Raw genomic sequence first — 24,257 nt, forward strand, 5'->3', positions numbered from 1 at the left:
TAGATGCGGCTAAATAATGTTCCAAGTGGCTGTGCCAATTAATACTCCAATCAGTCATAAATAAGAGTTCTGATATCTGTATATCCTCACCAACACTTGGTATCGTCTATCTTTTTTCATCTTAGCCAGTCTGGTGGGTGTAAAATAGTATCTCATTGCAGTTTTAATTTGCATTTTTCTAATTATTTTTTAAAGTAAACTTTACTGAAGTATAATTTACACAGAGTTAAGGCACTCATTTAAAGTAAACATTTTGACAAAATGTATAATGTATGATTTTTACAAAATGTATACACCCGTGTAACCAACCACACCACAATCAAGATATAGAATATTTCCATCACCCTGAAAGTTCCCTTGTTCCAGGTCAACCTCCCCTACCCTCATGAGGTTCCAGGTAACCTCTGATCTTTTTTCTGTCATTATAGATTTATCTTTTCTAGAGTTTTATAAAAACTGAGTCATACACTAAGTTTTTCTGCCTGCCATTTCTGGCATAATGTTTGTGAGAATCATCCATGCCCATATCAGAAGTTTATTCCTTTTAGTGTTCCATTAGTATAAATATACCACAATTTGTATATTCATTCACCTTTTGATTGTCATTTGGGTTGTACTCAGTTTCGGGCAATTATGAATAATGTTGTTAGGAACAGTTGCTTACAAGTCTTTGTGTAAACATATTTTCATTTCTATAGGGTAAATATTCAGGAATGAAAATGTTGGGACATATTTTTTAACTTCCTAGGGAACGTCCAAACTGTTTCTTAGATTAATGTACCATTTTGCATTCCTGCCAGCGGTATATGTGAGCTCCAGTTGTTCCACATTCTCACCAGCACTTGGCATTTTAAAAAGTTTGTCTTTTTAAATTTTGGCCATTCTAGAGGGTATGTAGAGTATTTCATATTGTAGTGTTAATTTGCATTTCACTGATGGCTAATGAAGTCCAATGTCACTTAATGTACTTATAGATGTTTCTTTTATCATCTTTTGTGAAGTCTGTTAAAATCTTTCACTGATTAAAAATATTTAAATCAATTTTATTGAGAGATAATGCATAGATAATGAAATTTTACCAATTTTAAACAGTTTGAGGAGTTTGGAAAAAAGTATACACTCATACAACCGCCACTCCAATCAAGATATAGAACATTTCCATCAGTTTAAAAAGTTCCCTCGGGCCCCTTTGAGGCAATCTCCTCCTTCCACTCCTCACCCTTGGCAACATTGAACTGCTTCCTATCACTGTAGTTTTGGCTTTTCTATACTATCATATAAATGGAATCATACAATATGTAGCATTGTTTTATTTTATAAGATGTTATTTTTATTGTTCATATACTTGTAAAAATAGCTTTTTTGAGATACAATTTATGTACCACAAAATTCATCCTTTTTTGTTTGTTTTTGTTTTTTGTTTGTTTGTTTTTTATTTTTGAGACAGTGTCTCACTCTCTCACCCAGGCTGGAGTGCAGTGGCATGTTCATGGCTTACTGCAGCCTTGAATTCCTAGGCTTAAGCAACCCTCCTGCCTCAGCCTCCCAAGTAGCTGGGACTATGGGTGCATGCCACCATGCCCAGCTAATTTTTAAATCTTTTGTAGAGATGGGGTCTTGTTCTGTTGCCCTGGCTGGTCTCAAACTCCTGACCTCATATGCTCCTCCCGTGTCAGATCCCAAAGTGCTGAGATGACAGATGTTAGCCACTGTGCCCAATGCAAACCCACCCACTTTTAAATGTAAAATTCAATGATTTTTAAGTAAATTTACAGTTTTACAACCATCACCAAAATCCAAATTTAGAACATTTCCATCACTCCAAAGAGAGCTCCCAATCCTCATTCCCATTCCTGGCCCAGGTAACCACTAATCTACTGTCTACCTTTTGTAATTTGCTTTTTCTGTACAGTGAATATAAATGGAATCATAAAACATTTGGTCTTTGCATGTGGCTACGTTTACATATAATGTTTCTGAGGCTATTCCTGTTGTAGCCAAGTATCAGCAGTTAGTTCCTTTTCATTGCTGAGTTTTTTTCCATTTTATGGATATATTGCAATCTATATATTCATTCAACAATTGATGAACATTTGGATTGTTTTCATCTTTTTGCTATTATCAATAATGCTGCTGTGAACATTCATGATATGTTTTTGTGTGGACATGATTTAATTTCTCTTGGATATATACCTAGGAGTGAGATTGCTGCGTCATATGGTAACTCTATGTCTAACATTTTAAAGACCTGCCAAATTGTTTTCCAAAGTGAATGAACCATTTTACATTCCCACCAGCAGTGTATGAGGTTTCCATTTTCTCCACATCCTTGCCAACACTTGTTATTGTCTGTCTTTTTATGTAACCATCCTAGTAGGTATCTAGTGGTATCTCATTGCAGTTTTAATTTGTATTTCCCCAATGTGAGCATCTTTTTATGTTCTTATTACATATTATTGGATGAATTGTGTCCCCTCCAAATTTATATGTTGAAGTCCCAACCCCCAGTAACTCAGAATGTGACCATATTTGAGATAGGGCCTTCAAAATTGTTATTAAGTTAAAATGAGACCATTAGATTAGGGTGTTAATCCAATATAAGTGGTGTCCTTATAAGAAGAGGTGGATATACCAGGGGCACGTTTGTACAGAAAGACAATCATAAGAAAAGGCAGCAAGAATGGCCATCTACAAGCCATCTACAAGAGAGGCCTCACAATGAAATCAACACTACTGACACCTTGATCTTGGACTTCTAGTCTCCAGAACTGTAAGCAAATTAATTTCTGTTGTTTAAGCCACACAGTCTGTGGTATTTTGTTATGGGAGCCCTAGCAAATGAATACAGCTAATGATGTTGAACATCTTTTCACATGCTTATTCACTATGGATATATCCTCTCTGGAAAAATATTTGTTCATGTCTTTGGCCAATTTTCTAATTGAATTGTTTTGGGTTCTTTATTGTTGAGTTTTAAAAGTTCTTTTTCTATTCTAGATGTGAGTCCTTTGTCAGTTATATGGTTTGCAAATATTTTCTCCTAGTCTCTAGCTTGTCTTTCTGTCTAATTCACAGGACATTTCACAGAGCACAGGTTTTTAATTTTAATGAGATCTAATTTATCAATTTTTCTTATATAGTATCATGATATTGGTATCAAGTCTAGAAATCTTTGCCTAGTTGTAGATACCACAGATTTTCTGCTATAGCTTTCTCTAAAAGTTTCATAATTTCACATTTTACATTTGTTTATAATCCATTTTGAGTTAATTTTTGTATAAGATGTGAGGTTTAGATCAAGGTTCATTTTTTATTTTTGTCTCTGCCTGTCTGATTGTTCCAGCACCATTTTTTGAAATGGCTGCTTTTAGGTCTTTGATAAAAATCAATTTTGCATATGTGTGTGAGGATATTCACCTTAATTTTACAAAGATATTTTTACTGGATATCAAGTTCTAGATTACTTTTTTGCTTTTATTTTTTTTAATTTTCCAGCACTTTGATAAGCTCATTCTTTTGTCTTTGGCTTTTATTGGTTCTCTAAGGTGTCAGTTTTATTGTTGCACTTTTGAAGTTAATATGTCTTCTTTTTTTCCTCCAACTGTCTTAACCCTTAACTTTAAAGTCTAAAAACAATGAAAGCCCTTTAAGGAACATTTAGAAAAAAAGAGGAAATAAAGTAAAATCACATCTAATGTCATCAGCCTAGCACAACCGCAGATTTGCACTTCTGGATACTAAACATTTTAAAGAGGGTTCATTATTCAATCCCCTGTCTATTTCTTTATTTTTAATCCTACTGTCATTTTTCCCCCCTTGTGAGATGGGATCTCACTCTGTCGCCCAGGCTGGAGTGCAGTGGTGTGATCTTGGCTCACTGCAACCTCCGCCTTCTGGGTTCAAGCCATTTTCCTGCCTCAGCCTCTCAAGTAGCTGGGATTACAGGCTCCTGCCACCATGCCTGGCTAATTTTTGTATTTTTAGTAGAGAGGGGGTTTTGCTATGTTGGCCAGGCTGTTCTTGAACTCCTGACCTCAAGTGATCCGTGGCCTCCCAAAGTGCTGGGATTACAGGCATGAGCCACCATGCCCAGTCTAATCCTACTGCCTTCTATTTGGTTAAAGTTGTGGAGTCTCCAGCTGCATGCAATTTTATTGGACTCATAAAAATAGATATAAGGAAGCATTGCAAACATCTACATTTATGATTCTTACCTTCTATTCAGATAGGAAGAGCAAAATTTTCATTTCTACTAACTCCTCATGAGCCTATGTATGGTTTTCCATATATCTAATAGGGGAAGAGTCCACAAAAAGTGTATAATATTTACATAAAAACTAGTATCTTCACCCTTCCTTTTCTTAAAAGTAAAAAGAAACTCTCCTACCTTTGATCATTTTATTTGTATTCCCATGACTCTATCTTCATTTTACTTTTTATGTTTCAGCAAACATTTTGGTCAGTTGGAATTTTGCCTACCATTTTTGGTGGTGTTCTTGTGCCTGGAATTATTCTCTTATGGATTATTTGTAAGTTTTTCCACTATTTTAGAGAAAAAAAACCTGAAAATTTCCCTCTACCTTTTTGGAGTTTAAATAGTATGAATCCTTAAAGTTGTTTGTAGGGAAAAAAAAAAGTCAATTTTACTAACATGCTGAGTGCCTTCAGAGTGAAATAATATGTAGCTGGGTGCAGTGGCTCACGCCTGTAATCCCAGCATTTTGGGAGGCTGAGGCAGGCAGATCACTTGAGGTCAGGAGTTCAAGACCACCCTGGCCAACATGAAACCCCGTCTCTACTAAAAATACAAAAATTAGCTGGGCATGCTGGCGCTCGCCTGGACATTTTCTGGAGTTATATAAAACATAAGAATTGCTTGCCCCCTTGAGATGGAGGTTGCAGTGAGTCGAGATTGCGCCACTGCACTCCAGCCTGGGCAACAGAGTGAGACTGTCTCAAAAAAAGAAAAAAAAGAATGAAATAATATGTTCATGTTACTCAAATGCACAAGCAGCCTAGCCTCGGAGAAATAATGTGAACTTCAGATTTTGTAAGCTATTGCCAATGGCAACCACCAAATGTCACCACTCTCAGTAATTCAGGCAAAGTTACTGCTCCCACATTTACAGTTTCACATACAGGGCCTCTTGGAAAACTGCCCCAAGTTGATTAGGAAATGGGGTATCCAGGAAAGGTGGGCAGACAAAAACTATTTCTACTACCTTTTTAAGTGAAGCCATGAGGTTTAGCTTCTCTAGCAATTTGCATGAATGACTTCTATGAAGATCGCCAAGGGTTTCTCCCAGAAATTTATAGCGCTTGTGTCTGCATTTTGAAAGGCAGACTATTATCCTGAAGTTCTTTTCACAGTGCTTATAAAATACAACTTTATGTAACATTTTACAGTTTTCTGAGTGGTTTAATCATATAACTATATACTGGAACCTCATTCCCAAAAACCTGCGAGGTTGATAGGCTAAAGGTTACCCCATTTTAGAGATGAGAAAATTAAATCACTTATCCAACGTATTAGAGGACTGAACAAGTAATAAATGACAGAACTAAACAAGTACCTGAGTCAGTCTCCTGATGCTTGGTGCCCTTTCCTTCCCAGCACACTGCCCCCATCTCAGAAGATATTAAATATCCACTCAAAAAATCTGCTAAGTTTACAAAGAATAGCTTTTTATTTCAGGGCTTTCTTACACGTGGAAATTGTCAACAGTTTTCCAAGAACGTTTTGGTACTCAAGTTTCTATGGTTGTGTTTGAGAAGGGGGAAATTTGACTGTTAGTCCAAGGCAAAGCTCCTACTCCCAGGCTAACGATTTCATTACATGGGCAGGTCACGTCTCGGTATCCGTGCAAGAGTTACACACTACTGAAAGCTCAATATAAAATTTGATTTTCAATTGGATGTACTCCCAAAATCCTCGAGAAATCAGTGGAAGGTGAGGAAATTGAACACGTGCATCCTTTCTGCCCAGTGTAGACATAGGCTGGGACAAGACTTTGACCTTGGGCAAACCTTCCTAGATGTTGTGGGTTCAAGTTGGAGTTTTTATTCCTGAATTCCTGAATCTTACCCTTCTCCTCAACCCTTCCCACCAAGAAAAGTATATGTATAATGAGCAATAGTAGAATAGTAAGCAAAGTATTTATTAATAAACGCTTGATCTGAGAATTCAGCATAGGCTTGGTAACCTTGTTCTCCTCTTTCTGTTGCAGGGTTCTTTGGTTTAAAAAAATTGATTGGAAAGTGCAGCTTAAGCTACTCCCTTCACTCTGAATCTGAGAAGCTAAAGTCCTCAGAACAAATTTGGCCTGACCCAATCATCCAGCAGCAAGTGGAACCGGCTATCTAGTCACAGATGTGTATGATTCTTTTCACTGTAATGACCTGAGTCACTGGTGAGCTGTGGCCCAATGATTGGCCTCAGACCAATGAGATTGGAAACTCCCATGCAGGAAGAGCAAAGGTGCCCGAAATTGCAGGTGAAAGTATTTTCTATCACCACGGACCAAGGCTGAAGCACGGAGAGAGGGTTAAAAATGTTTTGCTTCCCTAATATTAGAGAGGGAGTACACTTGCTGTTCCACATATGTCTATTGGGGAGAGATTGATTTCAATGTTGGCTCCCGCTCTCGAGTTGCCATGGTGATGAGCAAGTAAAAATCAAGTGATAGCAGAAAGAAAAATTCAGTGCCACCCAGAGATCCAACACTCAAGAAGGAAGTAACAAGCTTCCCCTCTGAGCAGAACCAAGCTTGCCAGTGTCACATGGGGGCTAGGGAGAGGGTGTTTGGGCTCTATGATTTGTTATCTCAGCAGTGCTCATTTTGTCACCAGTGTGTTAGAATGAGAAAACACGGCCACTGCTACTGACAGTCAAGCCTGCATCCTCTGCCCCCAAAGTAATATCAAATGACACTGAGAGCTTTGAGTTATTATCGTACTGCTTCTCTCAGTGCCTACAAACAGATGCTGCCATCAGGACCCATGCTGCTGACACGCATCAACACCTCCCAATTTTTGTGCTAACTAGGGACAAGGCTGCCCTTCTGAAACACTGATGGTTATGTCCAACACAAAAAGAGTGGCTAAGTCAAGCTGGCTGTGAGTACAGGATAGCAGCTAATTCTTTAGCAGTGCATGCAGCTTGGCTGAAAAGATAATGTTCACCTCTCTGCAAACCCATCATCTAACATTTAATTGTATTCTTTGCATGTTTCGGAGATGTAGCTGTCTTGGGTCACCAGTCCTGGCAACATGGCACCACTTCTTATAGGTGAAGAATCATAGTTTGATAGTTTCCTGGAGATACAACCTTGGCCTCAGTAGAAGCAGGAGATTGGTGTCAAAGTGTAGTGGTGTGGCCTTCAAAAGAAAGTTCTGTCCTGGATTACAAGTGCTTCATATTTAGTCAGAGCTTAAGGCCCTGGACGATTGCAAGGGTTGGTAGAAAGCACTGGACTCAACATCGAGATTCTGGAGGTTCTTCCTGACTCCTGCACTGACTTGCTATGCAACCTTGAGCAAGTCATTTCCCATGTCATCATCTTCAATATCCTCATTTAAAAATGTTACCGGGTACAGTGGCTCATGCCTGTAATCCAATTTGGAAGGCTGAAGTAGAAGGATTGCTTGAGCCCAGGAGTTCAAGACCAGCTTGGACAACAAAATGAGACCACTGTCTCTATTTAAAAAAAAAAAAAAAAAACAGCAGAGCATGATGGCACACGCCAGCAGTCCTAGTTACTCAGGAGGCTGAGGTGGAAGTATTGTTTGAACCCAGGAGTTTGAGGCTGCAGTGAGCTATGATTGAGCCACTACTCTCCAGCCTGGGTGACAGTGAGACCCCGTATCTAAAACAAAATGAAAAAAAATGAGAGTACTGGGAGTATTAAGAGATTCAAATGAGATCACGGAGGTAAAGTTGCTTTGAAACACAGAAAGAGCGTAGCACCTGTGTAAAGCAAGCTTATTAACATTCCCAGAATATTGAAGGACAAAGATGTGCAGTCCAAGATTCTTGAAAGTGTGCATGGAGAAAAGCAAGTATCTTAGCCCATGTCTTTCCCATAAGCTTCAGGGGAGTGTGTTGACAGTAATTGGGGCACCAGGGTTTAGTAGAGCTAGATAGATAGTGTATTAGTCTGTTCTCATGCTGCTAATAGAGACATACCCAAGACTGGGTAATTTATAGGAAAGAGGTTTAATTGACTCACAGTTCCCCAGGGATGGGGAGGCCTCAGGAAACTTAGGATCATGATGGAAGGAGAAGCAAACAAGTCTTTGTTCACATGGCAGCAGCAAGGATAACTGCCAAGCAAATTGGGGAAAAACCCCTAATAAAACCATTAGCTCTTCTGAGAACTCACTATCATGAGAACAGCAGCATGAGGTAACCGCCCCCATGATTCAGTTACCTCCCACCAGGTCCCTCCCCATGACATGTGGGGATTATGGGAACTACAATTCAACTTGAGATTGGGGGCAGGGGGGACACAGCCAAACCATATCAGATGGGAAAGGCAAGGGAAGTCAAAGTGGTGACGACTATTATGATAGCATGTGTCAAAAAAGAACAATTATTAGATGTGTATACATTCATATATACACCTATGCACAATGTATAGTAGTGTGTGTACATGTATATATAAATATATATGCATGTCTCTATCACATCTGTAATGTGCCAAGTACTCTGCCAGCCCCTTACATATGCTGTCTCATTTAATTCTTACATTAACCCTGTTAAAATGGTATTATTATCATTCCTATTTTATACATGAAGAAACTAAGGCTTAGAGACATTTTCTCATGGTCACTTAGCTAACAAGGAGTCGAGCCAGTATTTGAACCCAGGTTTGGTTTAAATCCAGAGTCTGTCCCTATAACCACCAGGTACAAAACAGTGCTGGCCATAGAATCCTCTGGATGGATGAGCCCCGCTCATCCTGGGCTTTGTGCTGTAGGTTTAGAGCTCAGCCACTAGAGGGGGCTGCCTGTCTTGCTGTTAGCGAAAACGAATTGAATCGCTAGGGACTTGGAGGCCGCTGTTCTCTCCCTTGGATGGAAGACTTCTAGAAAAACCCAGAGCCTGACTCCAGCTGGTTCCTGGTCTCTCCCTCAACCTCTTTTAATTCACACTTGGTCCCAGGCCTCAAGGTGTCCCCAGTGATGGGGATAGCAATGCCTTTTTGTGACAGTTTACACACTTCTTTCCCCGTAGGCTGCAGGAGGCCAGGGTGAGCTGCCTGCCCTAAGGGACTTTCAGGGCTTCTCTGGGGGAATAAGGAGGAGGGAAGGAGGAGCCTAGTACTTAAGAGCCAGGACTCTGTAGTCGCACTGTCCTGTTCTACCCCAGCTTCCCACTCATTGCCTGTGCTACTAACAGGTCACTTCACTTCTCTGAGTCCCAGTTTCTTATCTGTAAACATTAGGATGCCCCACCACCACCACCACCCAGTTCAGGATAAAGTGTGTGTGGTGCCAAGCACAGTGCCTGGGATAGAACGGGAGAGCTCAGCAATTGGTAGTTCCTCCCACTTTTCAGCCAGAGTGAGACATGCCCAGCCAGGGCCCATTCCACTCTGAGGCAGCACAGCACCGAGGGGCAGGAACAGAATTCCCTCATCCCCCTCTCACCCCTGGTAGCCCTGTGCCCACAGCCCAGGTGCTGTGAGAGCCTGCCACTGCCGGGCAGGAGGTCCCCAAACATTCCTCCCTCAGTGACACCTTTCAGAGGCCCTCAGTGTTTCCTGGCCCCTGGCCCAGAGTTCTTCATATCCTCTGACTCACTTCCCTGCAGCCAGAACTTAAATCTTTTCTCCCTTGCCCTCCCACAGATTTAATCCTTCAGCAAACCCTGTTGATTCCACCTCCTGAAAGCACAGGGCTCTGGAGTCAGGCAGCCCTGAACTCTAGTTCTGCCACTTACCATTAATGTAACCTGGAGCAATTGCTGTCATCTCTCAAATCTTGGATCGGTCATTTATTAATTACGTGACCTTAAGATTCCTTAACCTCTCTGAACCTCAGTTTCCTCATCCATAAAACAAGGAAAATAATAGTGCTTGAGTTTTAGGGTTGCCATAAGGATTCAATGAGGTAAAATGTGTAAAAAGCCTGACGCTTAGAAGGTGCCACAATTTACCAACTGTGTGATTTGGGGCAAGTTTTAAAAACCACTCTAAGCCTCAGTTTTCCCAACTGTACCTATCCTTCAAAGTTGTTGTATTAAAGGAGTTAATCCATGTAAGGTTCATAACAAGAATTCCAGAATTATCAGCTGTTCTAACTCTTATCCTCCTAGGTATCCTATTGTCTAGTCTTCTCTGGACAGGGAAAGCCCCACTCCCACACCTGTGGGTGTCACCACCTCCTACTCCCCCGCCCCCCTGCCACCCCGCACTGTGCCTTTATGGCTCTCTAGTGGACAGACAGTTCATCTCCTCTCTTCTCCAGTCTCCTGTTGTAAACTGGTGACCTGACTTCACTGTTTCACTTGTCATGGCCTGGTGTTGGTTCCTGTATTTTTTACTTAATCACTGCTGACAAGGCTTGTAGCATCTTCCATGCAGGCACACAAACCCAGGCACAGAAACCCAGCTAACTCTTAGTTTTCTCATTAATAAGTGGGGATAATAATAGTCTCTAGGACTGTTGCGATTACAAGCACCACAAAAGATGATGGGTGTAACGTCAGTAGCAAGTGCTGTGGCACCCGCTGTCAGAGCAGTCATTCCTTGTTGGCTTTCTGTATCTGGGTTTCTGTGTTTCCATGGAGGTTGTCACGAGCCTTGCCAGCCAGGGGATAAACCAAAAACACAGGAACCAACACCATGTTCCTGATAGGCCAAAACAGTGGATTCAGGTCTGCTAACAACCTTATTTGGGACGGGGATTGGCCACCATTTGGCAAAAGGGAAGTGGGGAGGAAAGGAGACAATGTATCTACCCACTAGATGGGTCACACAGGCACAGTTTTGAGGAGGGGGTGAGAGGTGAGGGTTTGTAACACCCACTGGGTAGGCAGAGGGCTTTCCGTGCTGAGGCAAAGGAGAATAGGTGACTATTTTAATGAGCATGTGCTGTGTGGGGAAGAGGTGTGATACAATAAAGAACTACAGTCAGGAGTTCAAGACCTGCCTGGCCAACATAATGAAACCCCATCTCTACTAAAAATACAAAAATTAACTGGGCGTGGTGGTGCACACCTGTAATTCCAGCTGCTTGGGAGGCTAAGGCAGGAGAATTGCTTGAGCCTGGGAAGCGGAGGTTGCAGTGAGCCAAGTGCCACTGCACTCCAGTCTGGGCAACAGAGTGAGACCCTGTCTCAAAAAACAAACAAACAAACAAAAAACTATAGAGGTTGTAGTGAAAGGGTTAAGAGCAGAGAGCTGACCTTGACACTTGAGGGGAGTGGGCCTATGATTTGAGCCAGCATGCAGCAGAAAAGGCATTTGAACCCATGTTCATCTGCTTCCAAAGCCCATGCTCTTAATCATTACAACATTAAGGGCTGGCACATAGTAAGTGCTCAATAAGTATTGTTTAATGAAGGCATTCATAGTGCTGCCTCTTTCTGAAAAGTTTTCTCCCTCCATTACTACTCATGCCCATCCTTCAAAGCCCAGCTCAAATGCAGCCTCACCCCAACAGATGTGTTCTCTCACTGCTGCAACAAGGTGGGAGAAACAGGAGGAAATCAGTGCTAGGATGGGGAAGTGCTGGGACACTAGGATGGGCCAGCCAGATGGAGCTGGAGGAAGGACTCTTGAGTTTTGCACAGAGATTTTTCTCCTGAGTTTGTGCACTGGAGTTGAAGTTGGTACAAGGATTGGAAACGCCCATAACAAAGTAACTCATACTGAGCTCTGATTAGTCAGAACAGTGAATTCCAATGACTTAGCAACCATGTATGGGGAAGAGGACTGGAAGCCATTTCAGGACAGGGGACGGAGAGGACAGCGAGACAAAATGTCTGCCCAGTAAACAACAGCACATGTGCAGTAAGGAGGGCAGGGTTGGAAAATGAGAAGAGCCTATTCTGAGTTACGAATTACTGCTCCAAGGGTTTTAGGGTCTTTAAATCCCTGAGGATTTAGGGATTTGTAATACTATGCTATATAATACCTTAAAACCAAGGATATTGGGATTCCAAGGATTTTAAATCCCTATAACCTATGGTATAAGGATTCGAGCAATTTTTGAGCTGTGAAATGCTGGGTGCTTAGGACCCAAAACAAGGATTTTAAACAGAACACTGGACATTTTGAAGTACTAATTAATCTCCCTTCTACTTCAAATCAATCCTGGTTTAACCCTTGGAACAGTGGTTTCCAAATTGTGTTTTCCACAGTCTAGGGATCCTTGAAAGTGCCTCCCAGAAAGGGGTGGAGACAGCTACTTTACCGGAGAGAAGACACCAGCATAAGAATTCTGGGCACCCCCCATTATGGCTTCCACCAGGATAGCTCCATTTTTATTTGATTTATATATTGGGCTTCTGCATTCAATTCAAAAGAAAGGTTTTCCTGCTAAAGCACAAAAAATACGTTTACAAACCTCTGGCCTTGGAAAAAGGGAGCTAAAACCTGTGGGTTACCATTTGAATGTAGACAGTGGTCCAGGGAGCCACACGTCGCCTCTATTGTTGTTTTGTTTTTTTTGGGGGGGGGCGGTTTCTTTCTTTCTTTGTTTTTTTCATTTTGGAATAAACACTGAAAAGATGCTTTTACCGGTAAACCATCAAATGGTGCCAGGAAGATCAAGTGGTGATAACTGACAAATCAGTTATTAGTTGAGTAAATCATCATTAGCTGACTCTGGCCTATAAGATCATTTCCTTTATAAAATTAGCAATAGCAGCTACTAAGACTACTATTATTATGACTACTACCATTTATTGAGGGTTTGTACTATGTGCCAGGGGGCATGCTAAGTACTTTACATATATCATTTAATCCTCACAATAACTCTGAAAGGAAGTATTATTAGCCCCATTTTACAGACGAGGAGACTGAGACTCAGAGTGGATAAGTAACTGGCCCAAGGTCATACTGCTAGCACATGGTAGATTCCACTTTACTTACAAACAGAAACAGAATGGACTAAAAGAATTAATGTAGTCAAAGGTCAACTGCCTGGAAGCCTTAATTAAAGAACAAGGTTAAATTTTGACCAATAGATGGCACCAGTGTGTGAGTTTGGTGGCTTACTCAAGGTTGTGTCCAATGCAGGGAAGTCCCAGCTAGGGCTCAGAACTGAAGCAGCCTGTCTCATGTTGAGGGAGAAGGAAAAGAAAGATGGTCATCGTTTTGCTCCTGAATGAAATGACATTACCCTTTTCCCTTTGTAGCTAAACCAGGAAGCTAGCAAGTTGGGGGAACAATGGTGGTTCCACCAAGAGCTACTTTCAGAAGATTTGAGAATCTTTTCTCTTTCAACATTTCCTGAGCACCTCCTTTGTGCCAGGCAGTGTTCTGTGCAATGAAGTCATATGGGAATATCAAATACAGCCCCAGGTTACTGTATAGGAAAGGAGGCAAATGCTATGGTAGGGGAGGCTCTGAATGAGTGGGGGCACCCAACCTGGTGCCTGGGATGTCTGGGGAGGCTTCCTACAGCAGGGGTGTCTGAGCTGGTTCTGTTAGATGAATGAGAGTTTCCTAGGCATGCAAAAGTGGAAAGGCATTCCAGACAGGGTTAAGGACACACACAGAGGTGTTAGAAAGCATGCCACATTCAAAGAGAAGCAGTGTAAACTTCAAGAGTTGAGAGATGAGTCTCAAGAGACAGGCAAAACCCAGACAACTGAAAGGCCTAGAATATCAAGTTAAGTACTTGATTTGTGAAGATATAGCACTGTGTGTGTGTGTGTGTGTGTGTGTGTGTGTGTGTGTGGTGTGAACAAATGTATTTTTGTGAGTAGAGAAGCCACAGGTTCTCAAGGGGATCTGTGACCAAAAAAAAAAAAAAAAAAAAGATAAGCCCAAAAGTGTTGGCAAAGTCATGATGTGGTCTAATCTGGTTGTCAGTGTGGAAGATGAATCACAAAGGGACAGCTGGCGGCCAAAAAAAAAAAAAATTTTAGTCGAAGAGTAATTGGAGCAAGGGTAAGCATGAGGGTCTGAGCTGTGGTAAATATAAAGGGAATTGAGGAAAAAAATTGCTAGGTCCTAGTAGCCCTCCTCCCCACATGCACACAGCCATCTCTGAGGCTCAAATGAGGCTGCACCTGTCACATTTCCCCTCTAACCTGCATCCCTACTCCCAACTTACAAGCTGCCCTTTGGGGCCTTTTTGTTCCCTTTCCAAGCCATCCTTGAAGTTTAATCAAGTCTGATTTCACAATTGATGGAGAGGGCCTGGCCCCATGCTGGGTCCCCAGCCCTACAACCCCATGAAGAAAAACTTGTCAACTGACCTCAGGTAGGAAAAGCAATGAATTGGCCTTGAGCTGGTCTCTGACCCTCTGCCCATGGCTTCACAATATGGGCAGAGTTCAGTTAAGAAATCAGCACAGTTCCAAGAAAAAGGAAAACACCATCCAGTTTATTTTTCTCCTGATTCATCTCATGCCAACACACAGACTTCAATGGACAGCAGGAAAATTGGGGGGCATCCCCAGAGCAAGCCGATTCTCTACACACTGCCTTCCCTTCCTGTAAGACTCATCAAAAAGGCACCCCAACCTTGCATGGATCTGCTGTTGGTATTCCTTGGGGTGAAGCCAGAAGTCAGGCTTTCCACAGAGAGACGGGACTACATGGCCACCTGGGAAGGCTAGGGAGTCAAAGGGCCTGAGGAGTGACTACTTCCCTCCACAAGGGCATTCCCTGCCCTGCTCTGCTTCCTGGGGGCTTCAGCAAGCCTTCCTTCTAGAGCTCCTAGAACCCTCCCATGGTCAACACAACAGCAGCCCAGACAATGAGATGCAAGAGGCCTGAGCTCACAGGCCATTCAGGTAAGCCAGGGTGAGCTGGGCAGCTAGATGACCCAATTTTCAGTCCAGAAAGCTCTATCTGCTGGACTAATACTCCCGGCTAACTGATGTCTGTGAAAACTTGCCAGACAAACTGAACCCCAATCAGACTCTGGCTGCCTCCATTTGGATAGGTTAGGGGTGAGGAAGGGGGATGAGCTGTGGCGCTGTAGGGTATGGACCCTGGTACCCTCACACACCCTTCTGGCCCCTTTTCATTGGCCTCCTAATTCTCTTCTTCATCCTCCTGCTCTTCATCTTCCTCTTCTTCTTCGCTGTCTGAGTCCTCGTATAGGTTGATGGTTGCCTGGACAGGAAAGTTCTGCAGTAAAATCTCCCCAGCACTGTACAGATAGTCGAAGGAGCGGGATTTAGGCCAGAAGAGCCTGTGGACAGAGAAGAAACATGGCCCCTAACAGGTGTCATATGTGCAGAGGGGCCAGTAGGGCCAAGAAAGAAGCTGGCCCCTAAACCCCTTCTCTTGGCTGCAACAATGAGGTCAGAGGGAAAGGAAGAAAGAAAGTTTTGTAACAGAACCTTCTGCATTGTTACAAAGTGGCCCCACGCAGGAAGGTAACCCCTTATGGACCTATAGTGGTTGGGTCGGGGGCCAGCCCCAGCATCTGTCACTTATGGCTCTGACTCCACCTGCTACCTACCCCAGAAAGCTTCTAGCCAAGAATTCTCCAGCCCTATGGCCCCATCTCCTTCCACTGAGGATTATTTCACTGACCCATCCATGGGGGATCATTCTTGGGCATCGTTAACAATGCCTCCAGAAAAGACAGCCTTGGCAAAGTCCCTTAACCTCTCTGGGCTCCAGTTTTCTCTCCTATGAAACAGCGATCATAGATAGCAATTCCTCCCCTCTCCTGCTTCACAAGACCTTTGTGAAGATTCAAAGAGCTAATGGATCTATGTCAAGTTTGGAGCTTCATGCCAGAAGCTTACCTGACAGGGTGATGGAAGTTGGATTCAGCCTTGGTGACCTCAGCAGCCGTTGCCCCACCAGCAGCCTGTCCAAAGCAAAAGCTAGCATGTGGCTCAAAGTACATGGCTAGATAACTTCCTCCTCTGTACTAGAGGTCAGAAAGCTGCAGGTAAAATGATCTTGAAGAGACCTTAGACATCTCTGGGACCCAGCAACCCCCAATACCCGCCCCTCAACAAGGGGTCTCTCTTGGTTCTGGTTGAAAAACAAGCAGACAGAGTCCTGCGGGTTGTTTGCTTCCCTGCCTCTGTTCCAGCACCTGTTTGGAGGCTCTCCAGGGGACAGTGTTCTACTGGAGCAGCAAAGATTCAGGGAGATCGGGTGGGTGGGAGAGCACTGGAGTAAGGTGCCAGGAGACGAGGCCTCAAGCACCAGCACTGCCACACACTGGCTGTGGGGCCTGCCCAGATCCCTTGCCCACTCTGAGCTTTGGTCTCCTCATCTTTCCAATTGTCACAGAAAGCTTGGATCTGCTCTCTGTTGGAATCAAATGTTGGCAAAACTGTGAGGATGCTATCTCAGATCTGCACCTTTGGACTGAGGTCAGGGGCTCTCTGGGAAGTGACCTGGTCACTGTTAATGCATGTGGCTGCATGTGAACACACGTCACAAGGGCTCGAACTCACCAAATCCACCAGCTTCGTCATCTGCCTTGGGGAGTCATTTGTGGAAGACAGCCAGGGCCTCCAGAGACAAGTTCCTCTGGGACAAAGAGGAGAGATCAATCCGTAGAGGAAGAGACTGAAAGGTGGGCTCCCTGAGATAACAAGAGACCTCCCAAAAGCTTGGCTCAGGTGCCATCTGCTCCAGGAAGCCTTTCCTAAGGCTCCTGAGCCCATTCCAGGACAGATGTCCCTCCTCTCGGCTTCAGCAATGTTATTATTGCTTTTATCATGCTGTTTTGTAATTGTCTATTTACTTGTCTTTGGGCTTCTTAAGCTCAAAGATATGCTCAATCGTATCTGAATCCTCAACACCTAGTACAATGTCTGGTACACAGTAGCTGTTTCAGTAAATGTTTGTTGAAGACTAAATGTTTGGAGTAATGAGTGGGGGCTAGATGGAAAATATCTTGCCTCCTACTTCCTGCTCCAAGAAGTAGAACTCAGAGCTCTACCATCTTCCTGGGCTGAGGAAGAGGGCCAGAAATGTTCCTGGGTCCACTGCTTCCCCACTGGACTTGCAGAGGTAGGAAAAAAGCAAATGGAAATCTTATGGCGTGGTCAGGAAAAAGACAATGTCCCAGTCAAGGGCCTCTTTAGACTTTGGTCCTCTTTCCCCAAACTCCCCACCCCCACAGTCTAGATTGTGTTAAGCCCAGGTTTCATGGCAGTTCCCCATCCCCCTCAGGGGACTCAGCCACCTGGCCTATGAGGACCTGGCTGCTTCACCTTCAGCTTTGGCAACAGCTGTCCCCAAGTCCCCTCTTGCCACCCAGCGGGATTAGTGAGGTGAAAAGTCAGATGAGATATTCCAGCTAGAGTTGAGGAGGGAGGGCTATGAGGCCATTGCTTTTCCCCTTCACAGAGAACAGGGTGCCCTGGACATCTCATTTTCCTTCCTCTCTCAGGAAGCTCTCAAGCCTAAGTTCAGGTTGCCAAAGGCCAAGCTCAACTTACCTTTCACGCCCATCTACTTCTTGTCCAGAGGAGAGAAGGTGAGATGGGCTTAACAGGCCAGGGAGTGCCAGTGGGGCTTGTGCTAGGTCTGGAGCTAGGGCCAAAGCCAGGGCTGGAACAGGGGTGGCAGCAGCAGCACAGGCAGCAGAGTCCATTCTTAGGGGACCAAAGCCAGTGGGGTCTCCTACTTCCCAGAACCTTCTGCACTCTTTTGGCCTTTCCTGGGAGACCCTTTTATAAGCCCTGCCTGGTCTTATAAATTATTCAGGGAGGACAGGGGTGGGATGACTTGGGAGGGGGACAAAGATTTAGGGAAGGGGCTCAGGGAGGGAAAGCTAGGTTCCTGGGTGTGAAATCTCTCCCAGTTGAATAAACATGGTGTCAGTGGGAGGTGAGGGATTTACTTTGCCTCCAAGTCAGAAAGAAAAACACAGAAGGGGCAAATCGCACACCATTTGTGTGAATTCCCCAGGGAGTAGCAAGGCCTGAGAGGGGAAGGAGAGGAGGTCATTAGCACTCTGAAACCACGGAGATGTCAGGGACAGAGGGCTGAATAGACAGGCCTTTAACTAAGCCAGTTCCTGGCAAGAAGAGACAGCTGACCCCTTTAAGGAGAGTGAGGGACTCACTTGTTATTTCAGCTCAACCTCAGATAGATTTGCCAGGTGGACCTGAATGTAGGGTGACTGCCATTAAGCATATCATCTGGGTTAGGGAAAAAAGGGGCATTCTGGGCAGAGCAGGCCCAGCTGCTTGTTGGGTAAACCTTAAGTCTTCTTTCAATGCCCCTCAGCCCCTTACTGATCAGTTCATTTGTCAAAGTGCCCCCTCCAGCCTCAGCAGTAAGTGGTCCAGTGAAGGAGAGCAGGCAGGATTTCACAGGGCCTCTGGGTGAGATTCCAAACCTCAGAGCTTAGCTTCCAGTTCAGAAGCCAGGGTGCTGGGGAGAGGCAAAGTTCTGCCCGACTACAGAGCTGCCGAAGGACCAGCCCCAGCCCCAGGCCTCAGTTCCCTCATGTAAGAGATGAGGGTGCTGGCCCAGTGGTCTCATAGGACCATGCCAGCCTGAACACTCTCTGACAGGGGCTACATAAATGGGTACTGAACCCGGGCAAGCCCAGAGGCCTGAGCACAGTCCTCAGCCTTAGCCAGCCTTCTGGGCCTTTGCCAGAAAGCTTCTAGTTACAACTACTGGCAGGGACCTTATGCTTCAGAGGTCTCGAAAATATTCCTCCTGACCTCAGTGTCCAGCCCCAGCACAGATTTAGCTTCTTAGATGTTCATCACAGTCTGGTTTGTAATGGTCAAAAATTAGAAACAACTTCAATGTCCAATAATAGGAAACCAGTTACATTAATTAGGGCAAATCCTTGCAACTGAATGCCAAGCAGGTGCTCACAATCATGTTCTGGGAAGTATAATTTTTCAACACAGAAAATGGAAAAAAAATCAGATGGTAAGATAGCATGACTAATTTAAGGGCTCCTCATTTCTCTGTTCACCTACCCCCCATCTTCACCCCACTTCCAATTCTAGTCCCACTATGTTCTTTTCAGCAAAGGAAAATTGAAAACAACCTAAATGTCTCACTTTTAAAAGCTGGTTAGATAAATCATTGGGCAGTTACACAATTTCATATTAAAATTGGCATGGTAGAAGAATGAGGGAAAAGTTAACATATTGAAAGAGTGAAAACAAAATAAGTCTCTAAAATATTACTTAAAGGATGATCCCATTTTGGTAAGAAAAAAGATGTAGAATGGACAGCGTGCAGAGAAAAAATAAGACTGGTGAAAAGAAAGAGTGTTAGGGTTGTCATTTCTGGGAGTAACAGTGGGGTGGATTTTTACTTTATGTTTTTCTGAATTTTCTAAAAAGTTCCACAATGAACTGATATTATTTGAGTAATAAAAAGGAAAGGCACAAAAAATAAAAATAAACCAAGAAAGAAATGTTTATCCATGGAGGAACGAAAGCTGGGGGAAATGACAGATATTTTCAAATATCTGAGGATTAGACTGCAATGAGATTACACTTGTTCTGGGTGACTTCAAAGGGCAGGGCTGAGGCCCATGGCTGGAAGCTACATGGAGACACATTTTGGCTCAATCAAAGGAAAACTTTCTAACAGCTCAGTCACCACCTAACCCAAGGGCCTGGCACGGTCCCGGCCCTCAATAAACAGAGGTTTATTATATGAGGTGAAATGAGTTCAGTGAAATGTGCTGCCTTGGACTTGAGAGAGCTCTCTGTCCCTGAATTTTCTAAGTGCAAGATAGATCCCAGGTCCTGAAGAGGGAAATCTTGTGGGGAAAGAGAGGGTTGCTGGGGAGCCAGAGCATCTATCAGTCTCTGAGAGTTCTTGCTAAATTTACCTTCATGAGCTAAGCGTTTCCTTGTACTGACTGCATCACTGGCTGAAAGGAGGAGTGTGGCTCAGAGAGGGAGCCAGGCTGAAAAGACTGGGCTGGAAGGAGATGGTGTGCAAAGGAGGAAGAAGCACAACACCTGTTGTCACACTCAAGGATCTTTTCCACCTGTAAGTGGCCTCCGAGAATCAGCAGAAGGAAGGAGGGAGAGGGCTAAGAGGAAGATATTCCTCCTGAGCTCGGGGCTCATGCCTGACCAGACTCAACCATGCCACCCATCATGCCACCTCCCACCTTGAACTTGTGTTCCTTCAGTCACCACCTTCACTTTAGGAGCTGTCCAGTCCCTTCACTCCCCTGAGCAGCAGGCCTCAGGGTTCCACTTACACCCAGCTCCCAGCATGCTCTCCTGGAGCCTAGGGAGCCTTCAGTCCTGTTTCCATGGGTCTTTGTCCTCCCTACGCAATGGCTCTGTCTTGCTACCTCCTAGGAATTGCCTCAGCCTCATTTAGCTTGTGGGACATGAAGCCGCTGGCTCTTCTTGTTGGCTTTTCCCCGGCCTGTAAGATTTAAGGCCTGCAAGTGTTGCTAGGCAAAAGTTGGCTGTTCTCCTTTTCACTTAACACAAAACAGGAGTAAACTGGTCAGCAGGGCAGCAGAAAAGGTATGGATCAACCAAGATGGAGACCTTCCTATCAGAGCAATTAAGATCTTACCTCTGTTCCCCTAACAGCCCTATAGTGCTTCTGGGTTCTGCCAGTGATTGCTTTTCCAGACCTTTCTGAGAGTACTGGGGCTAGCATTGCCTAGCTAACGGACAGACAGGAAAGGAAAGTGCCATGGACTCTGCCTCAAGCTTAGCGAAGGAGACAAGACCCGCAGAGAGAAGACAGACTCGATCAATCTCAGTTGACCCCAGCGCCCCTCAGTCATCCTTGAGCATATTCCCTTGTCAAGGCCCCAGCTCCAGCCTCCACATTTCGCTTGGCCACATTCCAAACTTCCTTCAGCTCCTTACCACGTTCCTGCCCCTCCCCTCTCTCTGCACGGAATAACCTCTCCTTCTACTTCCCTGAGAAAACAGAGGCCTTCAAGCGTGAATTACCTCAGTGCCCTGCCCCACTCCCCCCTCAAACTTGGCCTGCCTTTCCAACTTCCTTCCCCTCCAGCCCTCTCTTCTTAGGGGACAAGGTGCCCCTCTGGTTAAAGGCTAATCCCTTTGCCTGGGCCTTGGCCTCATCCACCTCCTTCCTGGGCCCTTCCTCCAGCCATTTGTTATGCTTCTTGTCTTCGGGAAAGTTCAGCTTCTCTATACCAGCTCTTTCTCTCCTGATTATAAAATGCCTGTCTCTGTTATCCCAAAAAACAAGAACTCCCCCTCCACTGTATGTTCTCTTGCTCCCCTAACTTGCTCTTTCTCTCTTGATCTCTTTCTCTCCCTCCCTTCTTTCCTCTCTCTATTTTCTTTCCCTCACTCTCAAATTTGTTGAAAGTAGTCTACATGCTAGACTTCCGCTTTTCCTGGCTCCCATTCACACCTCAACCAAGAGCAGCTTGGCTCCAGCCACATTATCTCAGTGAAAGGGCTCTGCCAAAGGTCACCAATGACCTCCTAATTGCCAAATTTGATTACTTCTTTGAACTCTGGGTGGCAAAAGACACTATTGGCCAAGTCCTCATTTCCGAAACTCTCCCCTCTTTTGGCCTCCATGATCACGCTTTCTTGGTTTTCCTCCTGCCTCTGGAACCATTCCTCATGGTCTCTTTTGCTGGCCTCTCTTCCTCTGCCCATTCCTTGAATCAGTAGTTCTTCAATTACAGTCCACAGAACAGGCTGGTATTATACAGCAATGTTTTCACAGCAAAATGAGAAAAACTTTACTAGGAAAGTTTTTCAATAAATACATTTTTTCAATTATAAAGGACTAGGCTGGGTGCTGTGGCTCACGCCTGTAATCCCAGCACTTTGGGAGGCTGAGGCGGGTGGATCACTTGAGGTCAGGAGTTCAAGACCAGCCTGGCCAACATGGCAAAACCCCATCTCTACTAAAAATACAAACATTAGCCAGGCGTGGTGGCACACACCTGTAATCCCAGCTACTCAGGAGGCTGAGGCAGGAGAATTGCTTGAACCCAGGAGGCGGAGGTTGCAGTGAGCCGAGATTGTGCCACTGCACTCCAGCCTGGAAAACAGAGTGAGACTCCGTCTCAAAATAATAATAATAATAATAATAATAATAATAATAATAAAGGACTCTCCTTCGTTCTGAGATTATGCTGTTCCTACTTTTTGGTAGTAAAATGTTCTTTGAAATTATGGCAATGATGGAAGTTACTTTATTTCTTTAATGTTTCTACTCTGGCAAAATAAAACGTTAGTTTATCTATGTCAGTCCCATAAATGTTTATTGAATGAATGAAAGAATGAGAGTTATGTTTCCTACTGAAATTTTTCCAATGGGTATCTCAAACTTATTCAAAAACTGAACTGTTTTCTTGCCGGACAAATCTCCTTTGTACCTACCTTGGAAACCAGCATTATATTGACCCAGTTACTCAAGCTCAAAACTTCGGCTGCTGATTTTGGTGTTTACCATTTCTGACTTTTGTCTCCTCCATGTTCTCCACTCTTCCACTCTCCCAGTTGTTTCTTAAATTATGGCCTCATCTGTCCTCTCTCACCTGGATGCTCAACAGAGCTTCTTCATAGTTTTCCCTGTCTGTGAGTTAGCCTTTCCAATCCATTCTCCTCACAGCTGCCCCAGAGATTTTTCTAAAACACATAGCCAAGTATGGTCTTCCTCTCCTTAAAAACTTCCAGTGTCTATAGAAAATGTCCAAACTCCTTCGTGTGGCAGTTGAAGCCCTTTGACATCTGAGCTCAGCCTGCTCTCCGGTCTTCTGCCTCGGAAGGCCTTCCACACACCATCCACTGCAGCCTCCCTCAACTCTTATCTCCATCCCACAAACACACCATTCACCTGTAATCTTTTCAGGGTTTAGGGCCTCTGGAGGGAAGGCTCAGGGTCAGTCTTGGGACAGTGTATTTTTTTTTCTTTCTTTTCTTTTCTTATTTTTTGTTGTTGTTTTTTTTTGTTTGTTTCTTTTTAGACAGGGTCTCACCCTGTCGCCCAGGCTAGAATGCAGTGGCACGATCACAGCTCACTGCAGCCTTGACTTCCTAGGCTCAAGCGATTCTTCCACCTCAGCTTCCCAAGTAGCTGGGACCACAGGTGTGTCCCAACACCCATGGCTATTTTTTTTCATACTCTATAACAATGTTTATATACAAATGCATTGTGTATCAAATGAATACACTGATACCAAATGCATGGACTGGGCCATGCTGTAAAATATATTTCTTACTGTGGATCACAGTCAAAAAGTTTGATAGCACTAAGGAGATTAGCGCAGATGTTATTCTGTGATTCATTTAGTTAGTGCTGCTCATGTCATTGTCCTTTGCTCTCAAAATGGTTCTGGTCTCATTGCCGGGTGTAACAGAGGTCAGGAGACTGGATACTGCCCAAAGATTTCATGGAGGAGGGGGAGATTGAGTTGGACTGGGTTTAAGGAGGCTGAGAGAAGGTGGAAATGTAATTCTGGCAGAGAAAAGTGGCACAGAGGTGGATAATAAGAGTAGAGAACATTTGTTAAACATTTATACGCCAGGCATTATTCTAAGCACTCTGCGTGAATTAATTCAAGTCTCACAAACAACCCAGTGAGGAAGATACTATTAAAAGCTGCATTTTAAAGATGAGACCGGGGAACTTACCCAGGGTCACAGAGCTAAAAGTGACAAGATTGGGATTTGAACTCGGGGAGTCTCTGTGCTCCTAACCACTGCCCAGCCCTATCCTGCCACTGGGGAGCAGTGGGGAGAGTGGGCTGTCTTGGGAACAGTGAGAGCCTAGGCCAGCGGGCAACAGAGGGAGGAGAACGTTGAATGCCAGGTTGAAATTTCCAGCAACAGGTTCTGCGCTCCTCTCCAGAAAGGAGCTCTTCCTCTTTCCCTCTGGCCTCTGTCTTGCAAGCCGGGGCCCCTGGGGTTGAGGGCAGGAGGCCTAAACATCCAGTGAGGGTGCCCAGTGGAGGCCCGAAGTAATACAGGGTCTGCTCTGAAAGAGGAGCAAAGGAGAAGTTTCTCTCCCCAACCCGGGCCTGCCTCCAAATCATAAATAGCAAATGGTGCCTGGGGCCTCTGCCCTCAAGTCCAAATGTCCCAAATGTGCCAACTCTTATATGCAGTCCCTTGGGTTCCTGGGACGGGGGTCCCCTCTGGA

General features: G+C 44.3%; 1 protein-coding gene across 2 annotated transcripts; it reads right to left on the minus strand.

Annotated features, from left to right (window-relative positions):
• Positions 1 to 9,051: 9,051 nt before the first annotated feature.
• Positions 9,052 to 17,757, minus strand: RIPPLY1 (ripply transcriptional repressor 1). Of its 2 annotated transcripts, XM_003819667.4 has the most exons (4): positions 17,603 to 17,757; positions 16,610 to 16,685; positions 15,944 to 16,008; positions 9,052 to 15,378 (listed from the first exon to the last, which is right to left on the minus strand). In XM_003819667.4, the coding sequence occupies exons 1-4, from the start codon at positions 17,755 to 17,757 to the stop codon at positions 15,219 to 15,221; spliced, it is 456 nt and encodes a 151-aa protein (XP_003819715.1). In that variant the 3' UTR covers positions 9,052 to 15,218. The 2 variants fall into 2 exon arrangements, with proteins under 2 accessions (XP_003819715.1, XP_054962458.1); XM_055106483.2 differs by lacking the exons at positions 15,944 to 16,008; positions 16,610 to 16,685.
• Between the last annotated feature and the right edge of the window lie 6,500 nt (positions 17,758 to 24,257).

Source organism: Pan paniscus, chromosome X (assembly GCF_029289425.2).
Source record: "Pan paniscus chromosome X, NHGRI_mPanPan1-v2.0_pri, whole genome shotgun sequence".
NCBI lineage: Eukaryota > Metazoa > Chordata > Mammalia > Primates > Hominidae > Pan > Pan paniscus.